Raw genomic sequence first — 25800 nt, forward strand, 5'->3', positions numbered from 1 at the left:
TTCACTTCTCTATTCATACAAGAAACATTTATTAGGCACCTTCTGTCTGCAGAGTACCAGAAGAAATAATATAATTTAGATGATATGGCTGCTTCCCTCAGGAAGCTTTCAGTCAGGTTAGTAACCAGATCATGATCAGAGGTTAGACATCAATACTACTTGAAACAAGAAGTTGCATTTTACAATTTTATCACAACAAAGACAGAAAGACCACCAGGATCCATTTCTAACATGGAGAGAGTGTTTGCAGAACATCTTCTGGAACAGTGTCACTACTACAGAAATGATACCTGTGGAGGTAAAAATGAAAACATATCAGTGGGTGGCATACTTCAGGAGAGACTCCAGCTGATTTCATTTATTGGGCTGGTTAGCCTTTATGATGTGATTTGATGCATTTTGTGGATTTAGGAGGCTTGCTGCTGGAGGGGAGTCAAAAGACCCCAATTAAAATCCAATCACTAAGTGCCTTTGGGCAAGTTACAGCCTCCTTGGGCCCTCATCTATTCATCTGTAAAATGAAATGATTGAATTGTATGGCTTCTGAGGTCTCTTCCAAGTCTGGAACTATGAGCCCATTACCAGGAAGTAATATATTATAAAACCATAGTAATTCAGATCCCATTCAATCTGAAACCTGTGTTAATCCACAATCAAGTCTTCCTTATTCTTCCACTTTAGGGGAGAGGGGTTCAGACCTGTGATTTCCTTGATGGAAGCAACTCTTGGTATGAAAACTCTTCTCCGTGATTCAGACAACTGTTACTACTGGAAATTGTTGGTGTCTGTTTAATTTGCATCCACCTAATCCATTATTGGAGAAGAAGGAAAAAATTCCTCTTCTATGTTTTAGGTCCAGTAACAAATCAGTAGTTGTATCCAGCAGAAAGTTAGGGATTGGGACTAGACCTTTGATTTCACTGGAATTAGCAACTTCCCTAATGAGGAACCTTTCTCTGCCAGTGAAGGTCCTCACAATTCTTTGTAATTTATGTTGCCTAGAGCAGTAGTATCAAATTCACTTTGTTTATAAGGATCCTTGCAAACTACAAATTAACTTAGTTTTAAAATGTAATACCTGTACTTTGTTGTATTTTATCTATTTTTTGGGTCAGCTGTGTGGCACAGTGTATAAAGTACCAGGTCTGGAGTCAGGAAGACACATCTTTCTGAGTTCAAAACCAGCCTCAGACACCTACTAGTTGTGTGACCCTGGACAAGTTATTAGACACTATTTGGTTGAGAGTGCCTTATATGTCCTGTGTACTCAATAAATAATAGATTTGATTTGACTTTCCATCTAGCCAGAAGCAAAGCCTAAGTTTTATTATTAGGACACAAACAATGCCTCTGAAACAGATCATTAGTTCCTCCAGCCCAGGATTCTATAGTTGATACTAGACTGATGGATAGTTTTTGGAATATAAAATACAACAAACATTTATTAAGCATCTACTATATATGAGTCACTGTGCTAAGCACTAGGAATACAAATATAAAAAAGCAGTCCTTGCCCTCAATGAGCTTACAATCTGATGGGGGAAGATAATACTAAAAGAAACTGAAAGTGTAGTTAGAGGTTGAGAGGGGGCAGAAGGAACCTAGCATAAGGGCATGATGATAGTGGAGTCAAAACCAGGCAGAGCAGCTGGTACAGTTTTGAACAGCTGACTGGGATTGCAGGCCATTTATAAAGGGAGGATTTGGGGGATTTTTTTTTTTTTGCTCCACCCTTCAGACCTCCAAGCATAAGGACAAAGGCACTTTGAGGGTTCTGAAAAGGAGGGAATATCAAAGCTGAAACAATCTTCATGATGAGAAGTTTACTGGTAATAAGCTTATGAGGGAGGGGGAGTCAAGGGGGGTTATGAAGGTATGATGATGGTGGAATTCAGACTAAGTAGAACAGCTGATGGTAGTTGGGAATATCAGGATTTTCATTTGCCAATCACCTTAAAACAGCCAAGGATGCCCCATTTCTCAGGGTAATAATTTCTATTCTATTATTTACCACTGAGGGTTTTAAAAAAAAGATTTTTCTAATGTATCCCAAGACCTTTATTTGTAAGGTTCCTAGGATCCTTCACTTTCTAGTATTTGCCTCGGTTTCTTCATCTATAAAATGAGCTGGATAAGAAAATAGCCAATCACTCCAGTATCTGTGCCAAGAAAATCACAGATGGGGTCACAAAGAGTCAGACATGACTGAAATGACTGAACAACACATCTATTTTGTTAAATATCTCCTACTTACATTTTAATCTTCTTTGGGTTTCTCTAGAGAGGGTTATGGGCTGGCCACATGTTTGACTCCTCTGACCCAGAGTACTAAGTTGTTACATGAATGGTCCAGGGTCACAAAGGCAATTTGTCTGAGATGTGGGATTTGAACCCAGGTTGTCTTGGTTCTGAGGTTGGCTATCTATCCATTGTTGTTATTTAGCCATTTCAGTTGTGTCCAATTCTTCCTGACTCCATTTGGGGTTTTATTGGCAAATATACTAGAGTGGTTTGCCATTCCTTCTCCAGCTCATTTAACAGATGTAGAAACTGAGGCAAATAGGGTCTAGCGGCTTGCCTAGGGTCACCTCGATAGTAAGTGTCTGAGGCCAGATTTGATCTTAGAAAAGTGAGTCTTCCTGACTCCAGGCCTGGCATTCTATTCACAGTGCCACCAACTTGCCAGCTTATCTAAACATTAGGCTAAGCTGTATTCTCTCTCATGCCAGCAGAGGACTGCTCAAGTGAAATATTCCTTGAATGGGTCTACAGGGTGTGAATTACTCATTTTATTCTTACATATTAGGATCACCAGTCTTTTTCTTTCCCACTTCCCTGAAATTTTCAAAACCTTAAGGAGAGCAGGGCTACTAATTTTGCAGTCACTGAGGAGGGGAAGTAAAGGATGCTGTAGGTGGCAACAGGTTCTTCCTCTAACTGGAATGATTTGAAAGCCCCAGAAGGTAGGTTTTGGTGTGGGATACAGTCCTGAGTTATACTGGGATGGGCTGAGATTGACCAATTGTTGGTAATTAATCCCCTGGGGAACTCCATTGCAAATTAATGAACTTCTATGTTTAAAATCCTTTTTCATGTTATATAATGTAGGCCTACTATGAATGGAAATCTTTTTTATGGACAACTTCATTTACAAGGAAGTTTGCAGATGTATTAGTTTATAACATATTATATTTAAAGGTAATTTATCTGTTTCTTTACATATAATCTCTCATGACAATCTCTCACCTCTATGCCTTTGCATTTCTGATCCGTCATGCCTGGAATACACTCCCTTCTTACTTCTAATTCTTGATATACTTAATTTTCTTCAACACTCAGATCAAGAACCACATTTTACATAAAGCCTTTTTTTGAGTCCCCTGCCCCAGTTTCAAGTGCCCTTCTCCCAAAACTACTCGACATTCATTTTTTTATATATGTTCTTCTTTAAATTAAACTAAAAAAATTGACAAGTACTGTATTTTTCTTTCTCCCATTCCGCCATCCACATCCTCTGGAAAGAACAAAAACAACAACAAAACCCCCAAAAGCCTCATAACAAATATGCTTAGTCAAGCAAAACAAATGCCCACATTGGCCACATATGTACAGATGTACATTTTGTCCTTCCTGTTAAAATGTAAGCCCCTCTAGGGCAAGGTCTGTTTTATTTCTCCCTTTCTATTTCCAGCACTCTGACCAGGGCCCAGCAAAATGAAAGTACTTAAAGAATGCTTGCTGACATTGATTGCATTGTAAGAGGAGTCAGTGAATAGCAGGATACCCTTGGAGTGCAGAAGAGATGGATTCTCTTCTTGCCTCTGACATATCCTGAATGTGGGACAGTGGCAAATCCTTTAACCTGTCATCATCCCAGGCAATTATTATAGACTTAATTATACATATGTATCCAATGTGCATCAGTAGAGAGTTTCTACCCTAGGAGTTCCTCATGCTGATAAATATCATAGAATCAGAAACACCTCCCCCCCCAAACAACAAGACAATCTAAAATGCAGACTTTCTCCAAAGTCAGGCTTCCTTCTCTCCTCATTACTTACTATTAGCTAGGTTTTGCCATAGACATCTTCTTCCTATTGTACTAGGTTTGATTTGACCAAGCTCATAGAAACCAGCCTAAGAACTGAGAAATAAAGCTATAGTTGAGGACCAAAAAAATGGTCAACATAGCAACTCAGCTTATGGAAGATCTGGAGTCAGGACACTTTAAAAATTCTATTCTAATTTCAGTTCTGTCATAGAACTTCTCTAAGATTCAGTTTACCCATCTATAAAAGTGAAAGAATCTGATTAGATGACCACTTAGGGCTCTACTGGGTCTAAACCTATCCTTCAATGAGAATGATGAATTATTTTGCCTTCTCAGGACTTTATGTTCCTTTTATTTCCTCTCAAACTGCTGGTTTTTTCTAGTCATTCCAAAGAGAATTGCTTTTTTCCCAAAGGAAGAATTTGGTAATTTAGGGCCAGGCCCCCAACTCATATCATATTCTCTAATGCTATGATCTTTCACATCTTCCCATCAGATAAGTTTGAATACTGAATAATAATATGATGATGATGCCTGGAATTGATGTCATTGACTTCCCAGTGGTGCTTCCTAGACAATTTCCATAGAAACTATCAGATGGTGAATCAGCCTGGTCTAGCCTCATCACTGCTCCTTTTTTTGTTTTTGTTTTTGCGGGGCAATGGGAGTTAAGTGACTTGCCCGGGGTCACACAGCTAGTATGTGTCAAGTGTCTGAGGTCAGATTTGAACTCAGGTCCTCCTGAATCCAGGGCTGGTGCTCTTTCCACTGCACCATCTAGCTGCCCCCATCGCTCCTTTTTTAAATCTGATATTTCTTGCCTTTAAGCAACAGATTCTGTTGAGTCACAGGATCTTAGTGAATTGTCATTTGATTTTCAAAGTAAGCAAGGAAACAGACAAATATGCTTGGTCAAAGAGTTGACTTTGAGTTGGGAGAGACATGAGTTTGATTTCTGACTGTCATTTACTAACTAGCTCGGCAAATTAATCAACCTCTCTGGATCTCAGTTCCCTCACCTGTTAAAAGGGTCCAGAAACGATTGCATTACCTACCTCACAGGGTTGTTGTGAAGAAAAAAAATGTATGATTTGAATATTTAGTTTAATAAACTGAATAGATATTTAAATAAATAAGTATAATTTAAATAATATTCATTATTATGTCCGGAATGTACATACTCAGTTCCATCTTCACCACTTTGAACTGTAACCTTTGAGGCACCTAATTTGGGCTGGGAGAAGTTGATCACGTTGTTGTTGTACCAGAGGAATTTCACCTTCTCGAAGTTGCTCACATTGATATCAACATCAATCTGCTTCTTATGACTTGCACCTGGCTTGAGGGATCCCCTTAAAGTGAAGAAACATGGAAAGATCAAGCCAATGAACTGTGATATCAGGAAAACTGGAAACTCACTAGAAATGAGCAAGCCTACAATATTGTGGATTAGCTCCTGGATATGGATTGAATGATGTTTTAGAAGACCAAAAATATATTCTCCCAGAACTCAGCTTTGAAAATGCTGTGATGCTACTTTCCCCACTGTCTAAGCCTCTCTCTTGTAGTTGGTAGATGCTTTGAAAGGATATTAACCCTTTAAGGAACCAATACCCAATTAGTACAGCACAGGGACACACACACATCTCTGCCTTACATTTTAAAACATATGTCATACTGGAATCACTTGCATAGCACCAAAGTTGTAAGAAGAATTTTTTTCAGAGTAGGATATTGACTTCATACAAATGTGAACATGTAAAATTTAATAAAAATATAGAATTTTCCCTCATAATACATGAATGCTTAACTTTACGAAAAATCTAATATTCCTGAATAAGAACTTACAAAACAGGTAAGTTAGAAGAAATTAATTCTAAAAGGGATTAACTCCAGGACTCCCTTAATGTACATTGGGCAAGTTTCTTTAACAGGTTTTAGTTTCTTAATTTGTAACAGGAAGCATGGGTTCTTTAATTTTTTGTATCAGGAATCTCTTTAGTAGTCTGGTAAAGTTGATGGTCCCTTTCTCAGAAAAAAATGTTTTAAATACATTTTTAAAACATATAGAGGATTACAAAGGAAAATAACTCTATTAAATAATTATATAAAAATTAAAATAATTTCAATGATGCCTGGTTCAGAACCTCCATATCAGATGGTTTCTTTTCTTGCAGGTATAATTTGATCAGATCACATCATTGTAAATTCAGTGGGGGCAGGAAGGTGAGTATGGGAGGACAGTTGGAGAACTGTCCAGCTGGTGAGGGGGGAGAGGAAGGGGAGATGCATGATTGTGACTGAGATTGAATCAAAGATTCTCATCTTCTAGAAGACTTTGAAGAATGGAATAGCAGTTATCTGGGAAACAGAAAGGATGGAAGTCCTCCCAGGGAGGAAGAACTTAGGACCATCCTGAGGTTGGCACCTGGGAGAGATTCCTGTAGACCTCATACTGGGTGGTGTTTACAGCTCTACTCTTCTAGTTCTAATTCTCTACAATTTTATCTCTTTTCTACATTGTTTCATCATCGCTAAGACAAGCTGGTTTGGACCACACGACATCTTCCCTCTCCAAAATTCTATCTCTACTTGATAAAACAAATTTTTTAACCATCCTGGGACTCAGTTTGGAAAATAATGGAAAAGAATGACTGTTTTGTTAGAATATTCAACTTACTTGAAAATATCATATTGTCTTGAGATGCCATTACTTCCATACATAGCAATCTTGATATGCCCACTCAGGTTTTTTTCCCCAGAGAGTATGACTGATACACCATATCTCCATCCTGCCCAAAGGAAACACATTAAGGTTACATGTTTATCATGTTGAAAAGAATACTTGTATCATGTTTCTTGTTTCTGGAGTTAGATCAAGTTCCACACACAAGTCAACACATTTCTGTATTTATGGATTTTCTACTGACCATTAGAAGAAGATATAACAGTTGGTTCATAATGATTAACTTATTAATTTCATACCCTTTCTATATCCCAAGGGGAAAGTCAAGCCAGTCAAAAAGGAGAAAAATGGTGAATTGGAAAACATTAAGTTTACTTGCAAGGATTATAAAAATGACATAGTAAACAAAAAGCAAACTTACTAGTAAAGTTACCACTGTCCCCAGTGTTGAGGAAAAATTTCTGCCCCAATGCTTTTGTTTTATCCTTAAACTGGTCAGCATAGTGACCCATCCTTGGGCATCCTTCAGCTTGACAAGGGAAACATCCATCCTGGTAGGCAAAAAGAAATTAATTTGTCTATGAAATATAGTACGTTGAGTCATTTATTTGATGTGTTTGGAGATCACCTGCTCTATGTGAGGTTATATATATATATACATACATACATACATACATACATATATATATATATATTTTCATAATAACAACCCTGTGACATAAGTAGTACAAGTAATATCATCCCAATTTAGAGGTGGGAAAACTGAAGCAAAGTGACTGGCCTAAAGTCACATAAAACAGCATTTAAATTCTCTTTTTTCTCTGGCATGTGCTATGGACTAATGGCATACCTCTATTGCTGTCCTCATCTGTAAAATGGAAGAATAATAGTACCTAACTCACAGGGTTTGAGACAGAATCAAATGAGATAATATAAATGAAATGTTTTGCAGAACCTAAAGTACTTGCTATACAAATGTCCACTATTATTATTGTTTCTGACTGTTATTCAGTTCACTAAAGCCAGTCTGCTTTTTGTTCCTCCTGTTCCTTCCCTTCCCCTTTCCCTCCCCCAACTTTGGATAGGATTATGTGTTTGAATGCTGTGTTTCCAACTAGATGGTAAACCTCACAAGAATAAGGATTATACCTTATGCTTCTCTTACATCCTTCATACTGCCTGGCAAAGTTCTGCATCCAGTAGTCATTCTAGCAACCAATCTACAATCATTTATTACATGCCAACTGTGTGCTAATACTGGGTGCTTGGAATATAAATACCATAAATAGGGGCAGCTAGGTGGCACAGTAGATAAAGCACCATCCCTGGATTCAGGAGGATCTGAGTTCAAATCCAGCCTAAAACACTTGACATTTACTAGCTGTGCTACCCTGGGCAAGTCACTTGACCCTCCTCATCCCACAAAAAATAAGCAAACAAATGAACAAATAAAAAAACAAATAAATAAATGAATGAATAAATGGATGAATAAACAAGCAATAAACTAACTAAATAAATGAATGAATAAGTGCCATAAATACCCATTGACTCATTAGACAGATGAATCATATTGACCTTGATATAAATGCATGCACACATGCACGCATGTATACACAAGTATAATCAGCCATAGTTTGGGAGAAGTGAAGTATGATCAGCATGGTGAATGAGACTTGAAGTTCTATCACACATTGAACAGTTGAAGATACTAGTATGTTTATTTTGAAGAAGAAAAAACTTAGGGTAGTAGCATGGTTCCTGCCCTAAAATACATGGAAAACCATGGGATGGAGGAGAGATTTGACTGTTTCTGTTTGATTTCAAAGGGCAACAGTAGAAAAAGTGAGTAGAATTTATAGAGAGGCATATTTGAATGAATAAGAAAGTGTTCTTAAGCACTAATTAAGCTGTCCAGAAATAGAATGTACTGCCACTGGAGAAGTTTCCTGCCACTGATTGACAAGCTATTTGACTACCTTTCAGAAGTGTTGTTGAGGGGATTCTTGCATTGCATGAAAAACTGGACTACAGAGTATCTAAAGTTAGTTTCAATACCAAGATTTTGTGAAAGTCAAAGAAATTTGGGAAATGGAAAAATATTCATTTTTCATATAGTTCTCTTTTCAGCCTTTTAAAATAAATGTTGAAAATCACTTGCAGAGTTGATTTCCACTATGTTGTCAGAGATCACTTGGATAGGATATGTATATCTCTGTTTTTTTGACTCATTGTTCCCTCATCTGCCACGAAACTAGGAATTCTGGAGCCTAGTGCAAAGTTAGGAATAGAGGGTAGTGGTGATACAAGGAACAGTCCACCCTTGTCAGGTATTTTCATATATAGTAGGGATGGCCTGTCCTCTAGAGAATTTGGCCTCAGCTGAGAGTAGTCAATGACTCCTATGTCCCAATCACCAGGGAAAAGGTAGAGGGAAGGCAGAAGGTGAACAGGTATGAAAATTTGTATCTCTTTTATTTTATGTTATCTGATTTTATTTTTTATTGTTGATATTTGTCTTGACCTTTTAATTTATTAAAGAGGGAATGCTCTCCATCAATAACATAGCCTGCAAGCCATTCTGTATTTCATAGTTTTAGAATTAAGTGACTTGACCATGGTCATATAGCTAGTATATGTCAGAAGCAGGCCTTGAACTGATGTCTTCCAAAACTGGACCTATATCCCAACTATTACAAGGAACCTTTTCCAATCCCTTTTAATTCCTATGTCTTCTCTCTGCTTATCACTTCCTACTTATCCTGTAGCTTGTTTTTTATATATTTATTTACATGTTTTCTCTACTATTAGATTGTTATCTCCTTGAAGACAGGAACTATCTTTTGCCTCTTGTTATACCCTAAGCCCTCAGCATAGTGCCTAGGACATAGTAAGGATTTAGTAAATGTTTGTTAATGGTTTAACCTAAATCCAACATATAATTCTACCTTTCTGTTCCTTGGTAGAACATGATTATGTTCTGGGAAGGTAGTGTGTTTTGGGGTTAAACACATTTTGGATGATGGAGGATAAATAATTTACTGAGCTGAAAACTTCATAGGAAGTGCAGGGGTAACCAAGAACACTGTCAGATTTTCTTTATTGGTTAAAACACATTTTTGGAGATGGGAGATAGATCACTTACTGAGTTGAAAACCTCATAGGAAGTGCAGGAGTAACCAACAAAGCCGTCAGGTTGTAGGATACTCTTGGAATAATAGTCAAGGCATCGCAAGTGATTGCAAGCCACAAAATTAACTGCTCCTGGGGAGACAAATGCCAGTTAAACTCAGCAAGAATGCAGTTTCATTTTCCCATTAAAGAATAAGATCAAGGCAGTTAGAGTTTGGAATTTTGTTTTTTTGTTTTTGTTTTTGTACTTTGAATTATTTACCCAATTCCTAGGTCAGTGCCAGGATTTTTATATATGTTATGATAATTGTAAATTATAGGATTTTTTCCAATTCCTTTACATTCAAGTGTATTTGTAGAATTCTTCACCATTACTTAAGGGACCTGTAACTATTTCTAGCTTCCTATAACTTGAATTCATGCTGTGCCTACTGAAAGCTAAAATCACTGCTTGCAAAGTAAAAACAGCCATCAAATGGGTTGTTTTGTCTACATGACAGCAAACAACTGGTTTGATTGATTTCTCCATCACTAAGTGGACTGATTTGGCCAATATTTTGATTCCCAGTACATACAACTGCAGTTTAGGAAATTCATTGACTCGACAAATATTATCAAGAATCTATTATGGAGAGAGCTTCAGAAGAGATAAGCAGATATGGGATGTAAATAGCTAATTAAGAAGATGTATCTAAGAACAGGATTTGATATCTCAACCATGGCTAAAAATAGAAGCATGACAGACTCCTGGCCAGAGATGGAGAACACCAAGAAAGAGCTGAGAATGTAGTTCCTTGAAATAATACAAATACAATAAAAATGGTTTAACCTGAAAAAGAAGGAAAAGGAGGAGGAGGAGGAGGAGGAAGAAAAATAGAACTCACTATATCTTATTTTTAAAACTAAACTAGTTATCATAGAGGGTAATGACAATATAGAAGAAGAATATTAGAGATAGCAATTCAGTCTTCCATCAATTTTCAAGAGTACAAGTAAGGAGTCAGCATGAAACTCATAGTCTCAAATATCTATACATAAATAAAGTATGCGTAACAAGTAGGGTGAACTAGATATCCTATTGTAAGAAAGCAACTTTGACATGACAATTACTGAAATCATGTAGAATAGGACCTCAGTGAAAGGATATGCCTTATTAAATGGCATAAGTAAAAATTCAATGATATGGGTAAAATATGGGGTGGGACAATTTTTTTATTATATGGAAATACAGAAACTAGACAGAGGAATTGTGATGGAGTCTTCAGGGGTCTTGGGTTATAGGTTATACCTGCTAGCCCTATTGTGGCATGAATTTGGACTTCTTGTCTAAAATACTTATAAATTCCAGGTCCTCAGGGAGCAGGTTGCCTGATAGCCTAGAAACTTCCAGAGTTTTTCCTTTTTATACTTCAGGACATAAAACAAAACCATTTATAACCAGAATTACCATGACCATTTCTATATTTAAAAAAATTCTGGGGGGCAGCTAGGTGGCACAGTGGATAAAGCACTGGCCCTGGATTCAGGAGGACCTGAGTTCAAATCTGGCCTTAGACACGTGACACTATCTGTGTCTGTGTGACCCTAGACAAGTCACTTAACCCTCATTTTCCCACAAAAACAAAAAAACCAAAAAATTCTGTCACTTTCCCCAATCAAATTCCAATCAAATTACTTTCTAATTTCACATGTCACTTAGAATGTTAGAGCTGGAAGAGACCTTAGAGATTAGTTAGAACCCCTCATTCTACAAAATGAGAGACTGAGGTCAAAGGAGATCCAAAGAAATAAAAATAACTCATCAAAGGACAATCTAGTAGTAGGGAGCACACTGAGGATATGAAAATCTGCATCATAAGCATGAAGCAAGAGAGGCACATTTAAATGGTCATTGATCTGAAAAAGATTTGGGGCTTCTAATGGAATACGAGTTCAAAGTGAGTCAATAGTAAGTTGATATGAGGTGATATCACCCAGAGAAAGTAGTTAGCTCTTAAACTGATTTGCCAAGTCTAGTGTCAAAAGCATGCAGGCGATACTCTGTCCAGGTGACATACATTGTGCTCTGCTGGCTGGATCACATGAAGATGAAGAGTATTATGTTCATTTCTGGGCACAATATTTTTTAGAAGGCCATTGGCTAGATTTTTGAATACTTAAGGAAAGGTATCATTTCTTCACCCCTTTCGCCTAAGTCTTCTTCACTTTGAACATCTTCAGTTTGTCCCCTCAGGTCTCAAAGTCCTTAGCCATTCTATCACCTTTGTCTGGACTCTCTCCAATCTGCCAACAGCCCTCTTCAAATATGAAAGAAGAATTAAGCTTGGTCTGTTTGGCCCTTGAGGGCAGAGTTAAAAACAGTGGGTAGAAGTTGAAGTTTGCTGTTGGAAGCACTTCCTAACAACTCTAGCTATTCTGCAGTGGAGTGGGCTGCTTCACAAGGTGATAGTTTCCCTTGATTGGAGATCTACAGAAAAGGCTAGATGACCACTGGTCAACAAGGCTACAGAAGCAATTCTTAATCAGGCTCAGGGTTGATAATATAGCTTATGAGCCCCCTTCCAACTTTGAGATCCCACTAACTGGAGAATCCAGGTCTTCCGACTAGGGTTAGGGAATCTGATGCATTCCATTGCAAAAGCTGTTATTATCCTGGATTCAGGCCACACCTGGGATGCTTAAATGGGCTTTCCTTTCCATCATCTAAAGGAAGGATATTTAACCATCATCCATTTTCACAGAAAAATGCATTCAAAGCCCTCTCCTGCTACTGCTGCCCAATAACATTTGCTACGAAGATGATTTGGCCCCCACTACCATTGTTTACTACACAATAGAACTTGTTTTCTTTAATCCCAAATTGCTGTCCAAGGATCCAACAAGAGAAAGCGGAATAGGATGTTTCCTGGTGCCCAGAAGGTGACTCTGAGCCTCACACAATAGGCCCAGACTTCATTTTTAATGTTCTAGCCCACTCGAAATGACTTCTGTAATTAAGGCAATGTTAATTTCTATTATGTATGCCCTGTTCTTAATCTCTGGAGAGTTAGGGAGCATTGTTGTGGCTCAACCTTCCTTTCATAAAGGGCTAAGCAGTTATTTCTTTTCTAATTCACATAATCACTTGGTATTAGTCACCTGGTATAATATCAAACAGCCTCATTTGGTGGGGGGAGGGACAAGTCATTAACTTTTTTTTTTTTTTTGGCTCAGACTTGGGATTTCATCAATAGGAGGCACTCCCAGTGAAGAAACTTCATCCACCACTGCAGGTTAGCAACTGGTCCATAATGTATAGTTACCAACAGTTGCTTGGAGCCCTGAGAGGACTAAGTGATGCTTACAGTTACATACACAGTGAATATGTGTTAGCAGCAAGACCTGAACTCATCTTTTCCTGACTCCAAAGATAATCTATTTACTACACTGCATTTTCTCACAGAGTGAAAGTAAGCATGTGAGATATTACAATGCGAACTGGGCCAAATGAGATGCTGATAATGAATGGCAAAAATATAACAAACCATTCCCAAGCACATTGGACCTTTCCTGGTTTTCTTCCTAAGAGAAATTCCAAGAAGGTTATTCAAAGTACTACAGTTCATCTTAGGGAAAAATTTGTTTTTCTTTTGCTCTAATAATATGTAAACTCCTTGAGGGGGAAGGCTGCATTTTGTTGTTGTTGTTTTTTTTGTCTTTGCATCTCCATCAACTAGCACTGTGCTTTGCCCATAGTAGGCACTATGACCCAAGCAGAGATGCCTTAGGATTAAATGAGCTGCTGGAAGGAGGGAGGGAGAGAGAGACAGAGAGACACAGAGAGGGAGAGACAGAGAGAGACAGAGACAGAGACACACACACAGAGACAGAGACAGAGAGAGACACACAGAGAAAGACACACACACAGAGAAATATAATCTTCCCAAATTGCAGCTCTTCTTATAAGGCCACCCATAACATGCAGCCCAAGACACTCATTAATGTCTGCTTATTTACCCATAGGCAAGGTTGATCCTACTTGGCTTATATGTTTTCAGTCAAAATAGCATGAAATATTTGGAAAAATTTTACCTAGAATCTGAATTTAATTGAATTCAAATTCAAATCTAAGCGGGGCAGCTAGGTGGTGCAGTGGATAGAGCACAGGCCCTGGATTCAGGAGGACCTGAGTTCAAATCCAGCCTCAGAGACTTAACAATTACTAGCTGTGTGACCCTGGGCAAGTCACTTAACCCCAATTGCCTCATAAAATAAAAACAAAAGCAAACAAAAAATTCAAATCTAAGCTATGCCAATTCTTAGCTGGGTGACCATTGGTAAATGACTTAACATCTCTAGGCTTCACTTCCCTAATCTGTAATTGAGAAAATTAAACAAGACAACTTCTAAGGTCCCTTTAATAGCTTTATATCAATGATCCAGTGGAATCTATCCACGACACACTGCCAGGATGAGACATAATATTTATCTGTGCCAGGAGCGATTTCTAGCTGTCGTTGAGAGCAGCCCATAATTTTTTGACATCTTCCAAAATGGGGAAGTCATCATCTTCTTAGTTTGCTTAATATACATACCTTGCCATATTCCATTTATATCAACAATGGTTGAAAGGGCATTTTTCTGACATCCAGGCATGTGTTTTCCACCATTTGGAAAGAAATCCAGATGTCCCACAGTTTGGCTCATACCAAAACCTAAAACATTCAAAACAGGGGTCAACAGATGCTAACTTACTATCAGGTCCTGACTCCAAGGTCCCTTGTTAGGAGTTTAATTACAGCTGGTAAACTATAGGATTCAAGTTGAGAAGCTCACCCATATTTGGGATCAAAGGAGAAGAGTCTGTGTGAATTACATCAACAAACATGGCATCGCTGGCATCCAATCGGACTTCCTCTGGAGTATTCTGGAAATAAGGCCCAGCAGGATCCAAGCCTGGGGTGGGGGGGATATCATAAACAGTTGTTCTCTACTTGAAGAGAATCAGAGATTCAACCATCCAATCATGATACAAAATAGGCAGGTCACCATGTAATGTTTAACACTGTTTAAATACACTTCAATTCTTTTTAAAGGGTACCTTTAAATAGCAAGAGCTTCCCTAGGACATTTAAATGTTTGCTTACAGATCACACATTGAAAACTTGAAGTATTCTTAGAGGTCATTGGCTGAGAGGTTGTTTGCTCAAGGTCGTATGGGTACTTTAAAATTTGATCTAGTCCATTCCTCCTTATTTTATAAAAGGAAGGCAAAGCCTGGAAAGTGGAAGCAACTAGCTCAAGGTCACAGAGGGAGTTCTTGGCAAAGCCAGGATTAGAATTTGGGAATCCTCACTGTTTCCACTCCAGCACTTTGTCTCTCTATTTGAGTTTTCCGACAGAAGAGCTGGTTAAGAGAAACTTAAATTGTTAGGAGGTACCACAAACTAAGTAGCAATTAGACATAAAGATAGCACGTTTCTGAAATGTCTGTGAACAGCTCCTCACTTTGCCCCCACCCCCACCCCGTGCTTTTTTCAGTCATAGCCAGATCAATGGAAACAAGAAACATGATAAATGTTTGATTGACTTAGCTCTATCATCAGTCAATGACCCTTCCCTGAAAACCAAGCTACAATAATTGAGATATTTTTTCTGCCTTTTAGTTTTTATGTGAGAAAGAGGGAAATGACAAATCAACACAAGTTTGGTCTTTTTAACTACATCTTCCAGGATAGCTTCTAGGCTCAGTGTAGATTCAGCCCAGTCTTCTACCTCTCCTATGCTCCTAGTCATGGCCTGGCAAAATGAAGCTTACAAGGATGACCTGAGGCACTACAAGATTCTTAATTGCCTTCTTAATCCTTAAAATGCCATGAATCATAGTAGAGATGTATTCTTTTTGAAATCTTCTCTTCCTTCTCCCCCTACCCATTTCTTGTCCCAGCATCAGGCTCCATCATACCTAATATTAGAGAAGTTCTCCTGATAGAGCACTAGACTCAGTTCAAAATCCTTCCCCTCACCTGCAGTATGACCCTGGGCAAGTGATTTATGATCCCATAGATTTCTTCATCTGTAAAATGGGGGTGCTTATAGCACTAGCTTCACATAGTTGTTGTGAGGATCAGCAAGAGAACCTTTGTAAAATACTTCACAAACCCCAAAGGGCTAGATAAATTCCATCATCATCAATCGTCATCATTACCCTCTCTTCAGCATACCTGTGATCCTGCCAATTTGGCCTTGGAGTCTCCTCCCAGCCTCTCCAGCAGCATGAGCTCCCAGGCTGTGACCAATGATGTGAACATCAGAAGGAGACAATTTGAACTCGGTCTGTTAGAAAGGAGAGAGGTCTTCAAAGAGCAGCATTGTCTTTCTGGCACAAAATCATTCTGAGCCCTAACTAGGACTCAGGAACTAGGGCTTTGTATGAAGGCACCAACAAGTATGGGGCAGGGAATGCTTCTTTGAGCTGCTCTGTACAGCTCATGGTTCTCTTCCATCTTCAGGCCATCTGACAGAACCAATTCCATCCTGGCCCTAGGCTGCCACCCTGTCCTCCAATGGTCCTGGTGTCATTAAGTCAAATGGGTATCAGGACTCAATTTCTTGTGCTGCTGTACTTGTACTGGGTGCTCTCTAACAGGGGCAGATGGCCTGTGTAGCACCACCAGGGGCCAAGAGACCACTGTGACACAGGTTGATCAGGATTCTTATCAATTAGAGAAGGTACTGGTACCCCTCAATTCAACAAACCTGTTGTAAGAAGTTTGGATGCTTTGTCTCTCTTGCTTCACTCCCCCTCCACATTCGAACCCCATCCCCACCCCCTGGAAGATCACAACTCCTCTTGTTACACTGAAATGCTGATTGAAGCAGAATGCTCACATTCAATTCAAAGAAATACACAAGGGAACACATTAACCAGCACCTGTATTCAATCTCAATCTTAAGGACACCTGGTGCCCTATCAGGGTTGGTTCATTGGGCTGATGTCCCCATCCCTTGTCTTACTTGATTCCACCCCAAATTTAGGGCACTGTTAGCTAAGCAAAAAATGGAACCAGATGGGGCTGACACTGGGCTTGGGGTTGGAGGTGTTAAAAGAAAGAGGCAAAAATCTCCTCTGCTTAGTCGAACTCATAAAATCACTCTGTTTCATGTACATGAATCCTGTTCCTGCTATCTGGAAATGCTAATTATGCTGACCAGTGGCAGATTAGATCAAATGCAGGCCTGCTTGCAGGGTCCTTCCAAAGTATTGCAGACATTTTCCTAATAACTCCTTGAAAAGTCAGCTATCTTCTGGACATCTTGTACCATCTCTAAATATACTCTATAAATGTGAGTTATGGTTACAATGCAAACACTGTATGTCACTTGTTAGTGTGCCCAAGGATTTACAAATCACAAAGACTCTTGTTAGGACTCTTGGTTTACCTGTGCAGTGGTACAGGCCAATAGTGGAACTAGAGAGGGTTGAGTTAACTCTTACACTCCCAGTGGGGATTGATGTGAACCCCAAAATGATGAAATAGACTTGGGAAGGTTTGAGTTAACTTTGCCCCCAGAGAGACTGATCTGATATCCAACTATGGGTCCTTTGGGAGATGTAAAAATACTTTTGTAGCTTTGGAATTTGGGGAAGGAACTCCAATGACCCCAGGCAATTTCTTTATTGACTAGTTTTAATCTTCTTGCCAATGTCTTTTACCTTCCTGATTTTTGACACCTTGGGGACCATTTTTATCTAGGAATTGTTGGACATATGTTTATTAAAGGAACTGTTAATCTAAACCCTGGTACTGAGCGATCCATCAAACCAGACATGGAATGGTGACCAAGACCACTTGGGAAGGTTGACCCCAGATATCTTATCAGTTTTAAGAATGAATATGTCCTACTGCAAGCCCAAAGAAAGCAACTTACTGATAGTAAATTGATTAGATAAGCCACTTCAGCCCCCACTACCCGGATGTTGGCGGTTGCTTGTGGGTATGTCGTTTGTGAACCCTTTTTCCAATCAACACAGAAGCAGTTCACTTTTTCCACTTGAAACATATTCTGGGGAAAACATAGGACAGTAAAGAAATAACCCAAAAAGCAGTATCTATAGAAGTATCATAGATTTTGTGCTACAATATACAGTGAGTCATAGGCATGTGATGACCAGGTTACCTTAATAACTCTTCCTTTGACTGAATAGAAACTGGGGTGGTGTTTTTTTTTAAATAGCATTTATTCTTTTAAAAAATCATCCTTTAAGATGTTTTCTTGCTTCAACGGAACAACTGGACATTAGGGATGCTCAAACTTTTGATCCAGCTTTGTTTAGGCAGTATTTCTCTTTCCTACATATTTAAGATACTTAGGAACTTCAGGTCAGGTCATAGGCAGATGTAATTCTGGGAGAGCTCCAAGACTATGACATAAGTTGAGAACTTTATGGTGACTGAGTAGAATGCAAATTATAGACTTATAAAATGTTAGAGATATAGAAATCTTACAACCAGCTCTCTTGATTCCTTCATTTTACAGATAAGAAAACTGAGGTTCAAACAGGAAGAAGTACTCGAGATTTCATATCATTTTGGAGTTGGGCTACATTCAAGAAATCATGCAGCCTCATGTCTTGTTTCATAAATAGAGTAATTTAGGTCTATATAAGTGATGAGATTTGTATAAGTTTACCCAGCTAGTCATTCAAATCATAGATAAAACCTTGAGAGAATGCCATAGATTGATGGCGGTTGAAATGTAAGTCTCTTGAGAGTAGGAACTTATTGATTAATCTCTGGTTTTGTATCACAAGAACCTAGCATGGTGACTGGTACACAGCAAGTATTTAATAAATACCTGTGGATAGGTTGGTTGGTTGACTTCATTCATGTCTCAACTTCTAAATCAGTTCTACTGCCATTGAACTAAACTGTCTTTCTTGAAAGGAAGTTGATAATTAGATAGTTGAAGTCTCAGGCTAGAACTCAATTAATTTTTTTAAAGTCTACTTTTTTCCTATTGATATTATTAACTACTTTTTTGTGTGGGGGCAATGAGAGTTAAGTGACTTGCGCAGGGTCACACAGCTAGTAAGTGTCAAGTGTCTGAGGCTGGATTTGAACTCAGGTCCTCCTGAATCCAGGACCAGTGCTTTATCCACTGTGCCACCTAGCTTCCCCTATTAACTACTTTCTATGTGTGGGTGTACACTCCTAGGAAAACACTGTGGAAGGTATTTCTGTGACAAATTACAAAGAGTTGGGGGCAAAAAAAGCCTCAATTGACTGAATGACTGACTCTCTGCAGTAGGCTAGCCAGTGAAGGAGTGTCCCTATATCACTGGGGCTGTTATTTGGGTGACCAGTAAATCTCTGACTTCATCAAGAAGCACATTTGGTAGTCTGTCTATGTCCCAAAACAGTATGTAGCAATTGTGATATCAGCCACTCTATAGTTCCTTTACAATTTGTATCCTTCAACAAAGATGGTGACATAGATGACTACATCTAGGTAAAGCCCTCATCACTGAGCTGTTCAGATTGGTCTGGGGAAGACTTCTTTAGCCTTACAGTGGCTGCTTGGGCAGGAGTCACTTTGAAGATTACAAGATATGTGAAAGATAATAAATTGTGATAGAATGGGAATTAATTATCCTTAACTCTTCTGACATCTTCCCATTAATGATATGAGTTAGAAAAATATTATTTGGGGACCAAATTTTTTCATTTGTCAAACTCAAGGCTACCAAAGTAGGGGCTTTGAGCTATACTCTAGTATATGTTTGAACCTATTCCTTGGAAGCTGATGCATGCTCTGTTGTTTTAAGACTTTCAAATTAAAACCTATAGAACCAGATTTCTGCCTCCTACCTTGCACATGTCTGACAACCAGGATCCTTCCCCTTTGTCTGTGAAGCCATGAATGATGAAACGAGTCTTCCGATCTGTTTTGAAATTTGAACCTTTAATGGTGGAAGGGTCATCTGAAAGAATAATCTGTTTTTAAGGAAAGGGAGTAGAAATTAAACAATGCTTTTCCTAAATCTGTGGCTGATCAGTCTAGAAGATTAGTTTATAAACACAACAAAATTAAAAACATGAGTTCAATCCCTGGGATGGACGGTTTATTGTAACTTGTCCCTGGTCACAGACTATACTCCCCATGCTGCAAATCCATCTTTGGAAAGCATGCTCTCCTTCACAAGGAAGACTTGGAAAGATGTTGTACATGGTTTCATGTAACCTCATTCCACTGCTGGAAAAATAATTTAAAAATCAGGTCCTAATGCAAGAAGGGTGGGGGTGAAGAGAGCAATGATATCATATTAAGCTTTTCAAACCCAGTAGAAAGTGCTCCTATCCACAGGGATAAGAATAAAGGATCTACGAGACATAAGTTAAAATATAAAATATGAAGTCATATTTTGACCTTTAATGTGTGAGCAGAACTATTCCTTAGACAGCTGTATGAAAAGATAGATGGATATTATGCTTGGGTGGATGGATAAGAAGGTAGATGTGTACCTTGATATTATGGAGAAATTAATATCCATTATATTAAGAATTCCTTATTTATCCACCAAATCTTTGTTTTTATAGCACCCCTATTTTTGGTTTTAAGGGTTTAGTTGACATTGTTAAAAATGTGAAAAGCTTTACAAGAAGATTGAATATACTACATTTTTTTCTAACTCAAGAGGAGAGCATAACATAGAACAAAAAGGACAACTTTCTGTCTTATGCTTAATTCTTACCTTATGTCTCTTTTTAAATTAAAAAAACATTTTTTTTGTTGAGGCAATTGGGGTTAAGTGATATGCCCAGGATCACATAGCTAGTAAGTGTCAAGTGTCTGAGGCTGGATTTGAACTCATGTCCTCCTGAATCTACAGCCAGTGCTCTATCCACTGTGCCACCTAGCTGCCCCCTTATGTCTCTTTTATATGAACCTCAAGTTCCACTTGGGTCCCATTTTGCTCCTTTTGTCCTATAGACATAAGAAACTAGGTCAATCCCAGTTCAGAAAGAGCCAGGAACAGAAGCACTTACTATGCAAATGTGTCCATCTTACATTTATAAGGAGAGGTGGTATCATTGTTATTTAATAAGATCCTCAACAACCTGGCTACTAAAAATCTTACCATATTTATTTCATGTTACTTTCTTCACATACTCTACATTTCAATCAAGCTATACCAGCAGCTCTTCTCCTAACTCAATGATCTACATTTTATCTCCTTATCATGATGGAAATGTAATCCTTGCTCACATCTGCCCTTCAAAATCCCCAATTCATTCAAGGCTCAGTTTGTATGCCACCTTCTCTTTGAACCCCTTCTTGGATTTCTTCAGTTATCATGGTCTCTCTCTCTCCTTGAATTATCTCATATCTATTTCTCTATTTTACATGTTATATTCCCCATGTAGAATGTAAGCTCCTTGAAAACAGGACTTTTTTTGGTCTATCACCAGTACCTAGCACAGTGTCTTGCACATAATAGGAACTCAATGAATTTTGGTTTAATTTAAATGTATGTGAATAAGTTATATTTCACACAATATCCCATAATGAAATGTCCAGACAATAGACTTTGTGTCTAAGAAATTTATAGAATCAAAGTTGGGCTCCTTGAAATAGCAATCCAAGCTCCTGCATACATTTAAGGGTTTGTTAATAGAACATTTACTAGTCAGAAATTAGAGTTAGAACAGACATCAGAAACCATTTAATCCAAACTTCTAATTTTACAAATGAGGAATCTAAGGTCCAGAAAAAGGCAATGACTTAGCTAATATCACAAAGCGTTAGAGTTAGGATGAGATCTTATGTCCCCCAATGCCTTGCATAAGATTCTTTCCACAATACCATGATTACTGTGATGACCTCCTGTATTACAATATCACTATCACTTTGACATCAAAGAGAAATAATCTGTTTATTTCCATAAATTCATCTTACTTGGAAGTTCTTTGGATTTTCATTAGTGTAGAGAAGGAAACGGACATTGATATCCTCAGGAGATGAGGGAAGTAAATTAAAAGGTCTCTGGAGTGTTCCAGACCATGGCTTGCCATTCGAAAAGCAACCGATCCTTTTAAAACATATTTCATTCCCTGTGGCATGGGAATGAAAAGAAAGAAATTACTGACATGTAGCATATTTTTTGTTTGTTTGTTTGTTTTGCAGGACAATGAGGGTTAACTGACTAGCCCAGGGTCACACAACTAGTAAGTGTCAAGTGTCTGAGGTCAGATTTGAACTCAGGTTCTCCTGAATCCAGGGTCAGTGCTTTATCCACTGCACCACCTAGCTGCTGCCACATAGCATCTTAAAGTTTGCATTCTACACACTCTATGTACAGCAACTCATTGGATTCTCACAAAAGTCTTGTGAGATGGTTACTACACATATAATACCTTCATTTTATATGTAAGGAAAGTAGGACTAAGAGAGGTTTAGTGACTTGCCCCCTATCATATAGCTAGTAAATATCACTTTTTAAATCATAAAAGTATTTTATTATTTTCCAGTTACATGTAAAATAATTTTCAACATTTGTTTTTATAAGATTTTTAGTTCCACATTTTTCTCCCACTCTCCCTTCCCTCCCCCCTCCCCGAGACATAAAGCAATCTGATATAGACTATATATGTACAATCACATTAAACACATTTCTGCATTAGTCATGTTGTGAAAGAAGAATCAGAACAAAAGGGAAAAACCTCAAAAAAGAGAAAAAAACAACCAAAAAGTAGAAACAGTATGTTTCAATCTGTATTCAGAATCCACAGTTCTTTTTTTCTGGATGTGGAGAACATTTTCCATCATGAGTCCTTTGGAATTGTCTTGGATCACTGCTGAGAAGAGCCAAGTCTATCACAGCTGATCATCACACAGTGTTGCTGTTACTGTGTACAAAGTTCTCCTGGTTCTGCTCACTTCACTCAGCATCAGTCCACTTAAGTGCCAATAAATATCCAAAGCAGTCTTTGAACCTAAGTATTAGTGATCCCAAGACTAGCATACTATGGATTAAAATGCCCTGCTTTTCAATTTCAGGTATTCAGAAGGACTCAATAATGTCATTTTTAGTCATCACCCTGATAAACGGAATCTTTGAAAATAACTAAGCCCAACCTAGAAATAATCTAGGATTGTGGCCTTGAATTTATACAAATTGTTTACTGTTAGGGTGCTTAAATGGAGCTTTCATTTAATTTGAGGTTGGTGGAGGATTAGTGAAATTTTCTGTGGCCAACTTGCCCAAGGATTATTTTTATAATTATAATTATATATTTTTATAATTTTATAATTATAATTATAATAGCTCATGTTTAAATAGTCAAGTCGACAAGCATTTATTAAGCACCTACCATGTACCAAGCATTATATGAAGTGTTGGGTTTGTTTTTGTTATTATTATTATAATTTTTGTTGGGCAATGAGGGTTAAGTGACTTGCCCAGGGTCATACAGCTAGTAAATGTCAAGTGTCTGAGGTTGGATTTGAACTCAGATCCTCCTGAATCCAGGACCAGCGCTTTATTCATTGTGCCACCTAGCTGCCCCCTGGGTGTATTATTATTTACAAAGTTTTTTCTTCATAGAATCTTTGTGAAATAGGACATGCAAGTATTATTATTCCCATTTTATAGATTTGAGAAAACTGATGCTCAGAGGTCTGTAGTGATTTGCCCACAACCACCACAGCAAGCATCTATTAAGTGCCTTTTATATAGGCACTATCTACCTATTAGGAGATGATCTTTCTCAGACATATAATGATAATGATATATATGTGCATATATATTTATATTTCCTTTTCATATGTAATATCTCTTTTGATCCTTACAACAACCCTGGGATGTGGTTGCTATTAATATCCCCATTTTACAGATTAGGAAACTCAGGTCAAGAAAGGTTAAGCAATTTTCCCAGGATCACATAGCTAATAAGCATTTAAGACAGGATTTGAAATCAGATCTTCCTCCAAGTCCAGCACTCTTTCCAATTTGCCACCTCCCTTCCTTATAAAGAGGGACGTCTTAATTTAAAAATAATAATATAATTTAAAAAAGTCATTCAGAGTTTCATGGACTTAGAGCTAGAAAAGACCTCAAAACTCACCTCCTCCAGGTAGCCTTCCAGAATTAATTCTATTTAAAGAATATTTTTTTTTTGGTGAGGCAATTGGGGTTAAGTGACTTGACCAGGGTCACACCGCTAGTAAGTGTTAAGTGTCTGAGGCCGGATTTGAACTCAGGTCCTCCTGACTCCAGGGCCGGTGCTCTATCCACTATACCATCTAGCTGCCCCTAGAATGTTGGGGGTTTTTTTTTGGGGGGAGGGGAAAAATGGGTATTAAGTGACTTGCCCCGGGTCACACAGCTAGTAAGTGTCAAGTGTCTGAGGCTGGATTTGAACTCAGGTACTCCTGAATCCAGGGCCAGCACTTTAACCACTGTGCCACCTAGCTGCCCCCAAGAATATTTATTAAGTGCTTTCATGTGTGAAACACTATTCTAGGTGTTGGGGATTCAAATTTATAAGAATGAGAGCCAATTCCCAATTGATAAATGATCGAAGAATATGAACAGGCAGTTCTCAAGGGAAGAAACTCAGGCTATCTATAACCATATTAGAAAATGCTCCAAATTACCATTAACTAGAAAAATACAAATTAAGGCAATTCTTATATGCTACTTCACACCTATTATTTTGGCAAAGATGACCAAAATTACATTTTAAGAGGAAAAAGAGGAAGAGAAAGCAGGAACAGTCAAACAGGTAAGTGAAGAACCAGGAAAATCAGGTATCATCTAACACCCTGAAGGGAGGCTTTCGAGGAGGGGATAATCAGTGAGGAGAACTGAGACAAGGACATTTGATTAATCAATTATTTAAGGGTCGTTAGCCCCCTTTAACCATGTCATATTAATATTCACCTTTCCCCACTATGCCTAAGGTTGGCCCTTTTTCCTTTACCGAATAAAGTTCTATGGAAATCTGGATCCTAAGTCTTATTTTGAGTAAACAGGACATTGACCCAACATCCAGAGCTTTGTTCTTCATTTTTGATCTGCACCACTTTGAACAAAACTGTTAAGTCCACAAAAACTGAATTTATCTTTATTTGTCTATGATATGCCCAGGAAGAACCCAAGGGAATAATAAATGCTCAGAATTCTTGCTGTAGCTCCAAGTGAAAGCATTCCTTGGCTCTTGAAGAAGCATGTTAAGAATATAATTTTCAACAAGATATTATGAATATTCCTTTTTCCTGCTTGAGTATCTGACATTTAAGCAACATTCTAATGATATACATGGAACCTATTACTGAAGTCAGCTTTCTGAAATGTACTATATGTCCATCATCCTAAATAACTCAAATATGATTAACTTGTACTAAAAGAGATGTAAACATTATACTCACCTCTCACTGTGGCCAGCAGAAGAAGTGTAATGGTCCAAAGTTGCAGCATCTAAATGAATGGAAATATGTATACACATATACATGAGTCTCACAAGAGCAAGACAGACCCTAGAGCATGGTCTGGTTTACTCCATATATTCTGAAGTGATATTTCTGATTATTTTAGAAATAATTGTGGTATAAGATCAGCATATATACAATAGTACATAGAATCATAAAATGCTAGAACCTGAAGGATCATAGACTTAGAGCTAAAAGGGGCATTAGAAAGAATTTAATTTAATTTTCTCACTCTACAAATGAAGGAACTAAGACATAGAAACAAGGTCAGACAATTAACTAATGGCAAAAACCAAAGATAGAACCCAGATCATCAGACTTCCAGCTTCCTTCCACTATCCAGCATTTTCTCCCTCCACCACCCCCATTTCCCTGTAGGAAACATAATTCCAGTCTCTAAGCCCAGGAAAGCTTCCCTGGGCATATTGCAAATTGCAGCTTACTGTGTCGTCCCAACTGG

The 25800-nt window shown here is 38.1% G+C and overlaps 1 protein-coding gene across 1 annotated transcript; it reads right to left on the reverse strand.

The window, feature by feature from the left end:
- Nucleotides 1-25800, reverse strand: LOC122741959 (pancreatic lipase-related protein 2-like). The gene is made up of 13 exons (XM_043985886.1): nt 25784-25800; nt 25281-25329; nt 21807-21961; nt 19718-19843; nt 17778-17912; nt 16070-16181; nt 14682-14801; nt 14441-14560; nt 9880-9998; nt 7159-7288; nt 6732-6843; nt 5233-5403; nt 1-290 (listed from the first exon to the last, which is right to left on the reverse strand). Exons 2-13 carry the CDS (start codon nt 25327-25329, stop codon nt 227-229), a joined length of 1413 nt encoding a protein of 470 aa, XP_043841821.1. The 5' UTR covers nt 25784-25800; the 3' UTR covers nt 1-226.

Source organism: Dromiciops gliroides, chromosome 2 (genome assembly GCF_019393635.1).
Source record: "Dromiciops gliroides isolate mDroGli1 chromosome 2, mDroGli1.pri, whole genome shotgun sequence".
NCBI classification, from domain to species: Eukaryota; Metazoa; Chordata; class Mammalia; order Microbiotheria; family Microbiotheriidae; genus Dromiciops; species Dromiciops gliroides.

Coding starts and splice junctions, on each gene's coding strand:
- LOC122741959 (XM_043985886.1), bottom strand. CDS start 25,329: ATGCTGCAACTTTGGACCATTACACTTCTTCTGCTGGCCACAGTGAGA. Junction 19,844..21,806: donor AAAATCCAAAGAACTTCCAA/GTAAGATGAATT, acceptor CCTTAAAAACAG/ATTATTCTTTCAGATGACCC. Junction 17,913..19,717: donor GGTTGTCAGACATGTGCAAG/GTAGGAGGCAGA, acceptor TGTTTTCCCCAG/AATATGTTTCAAGTGGAAAA.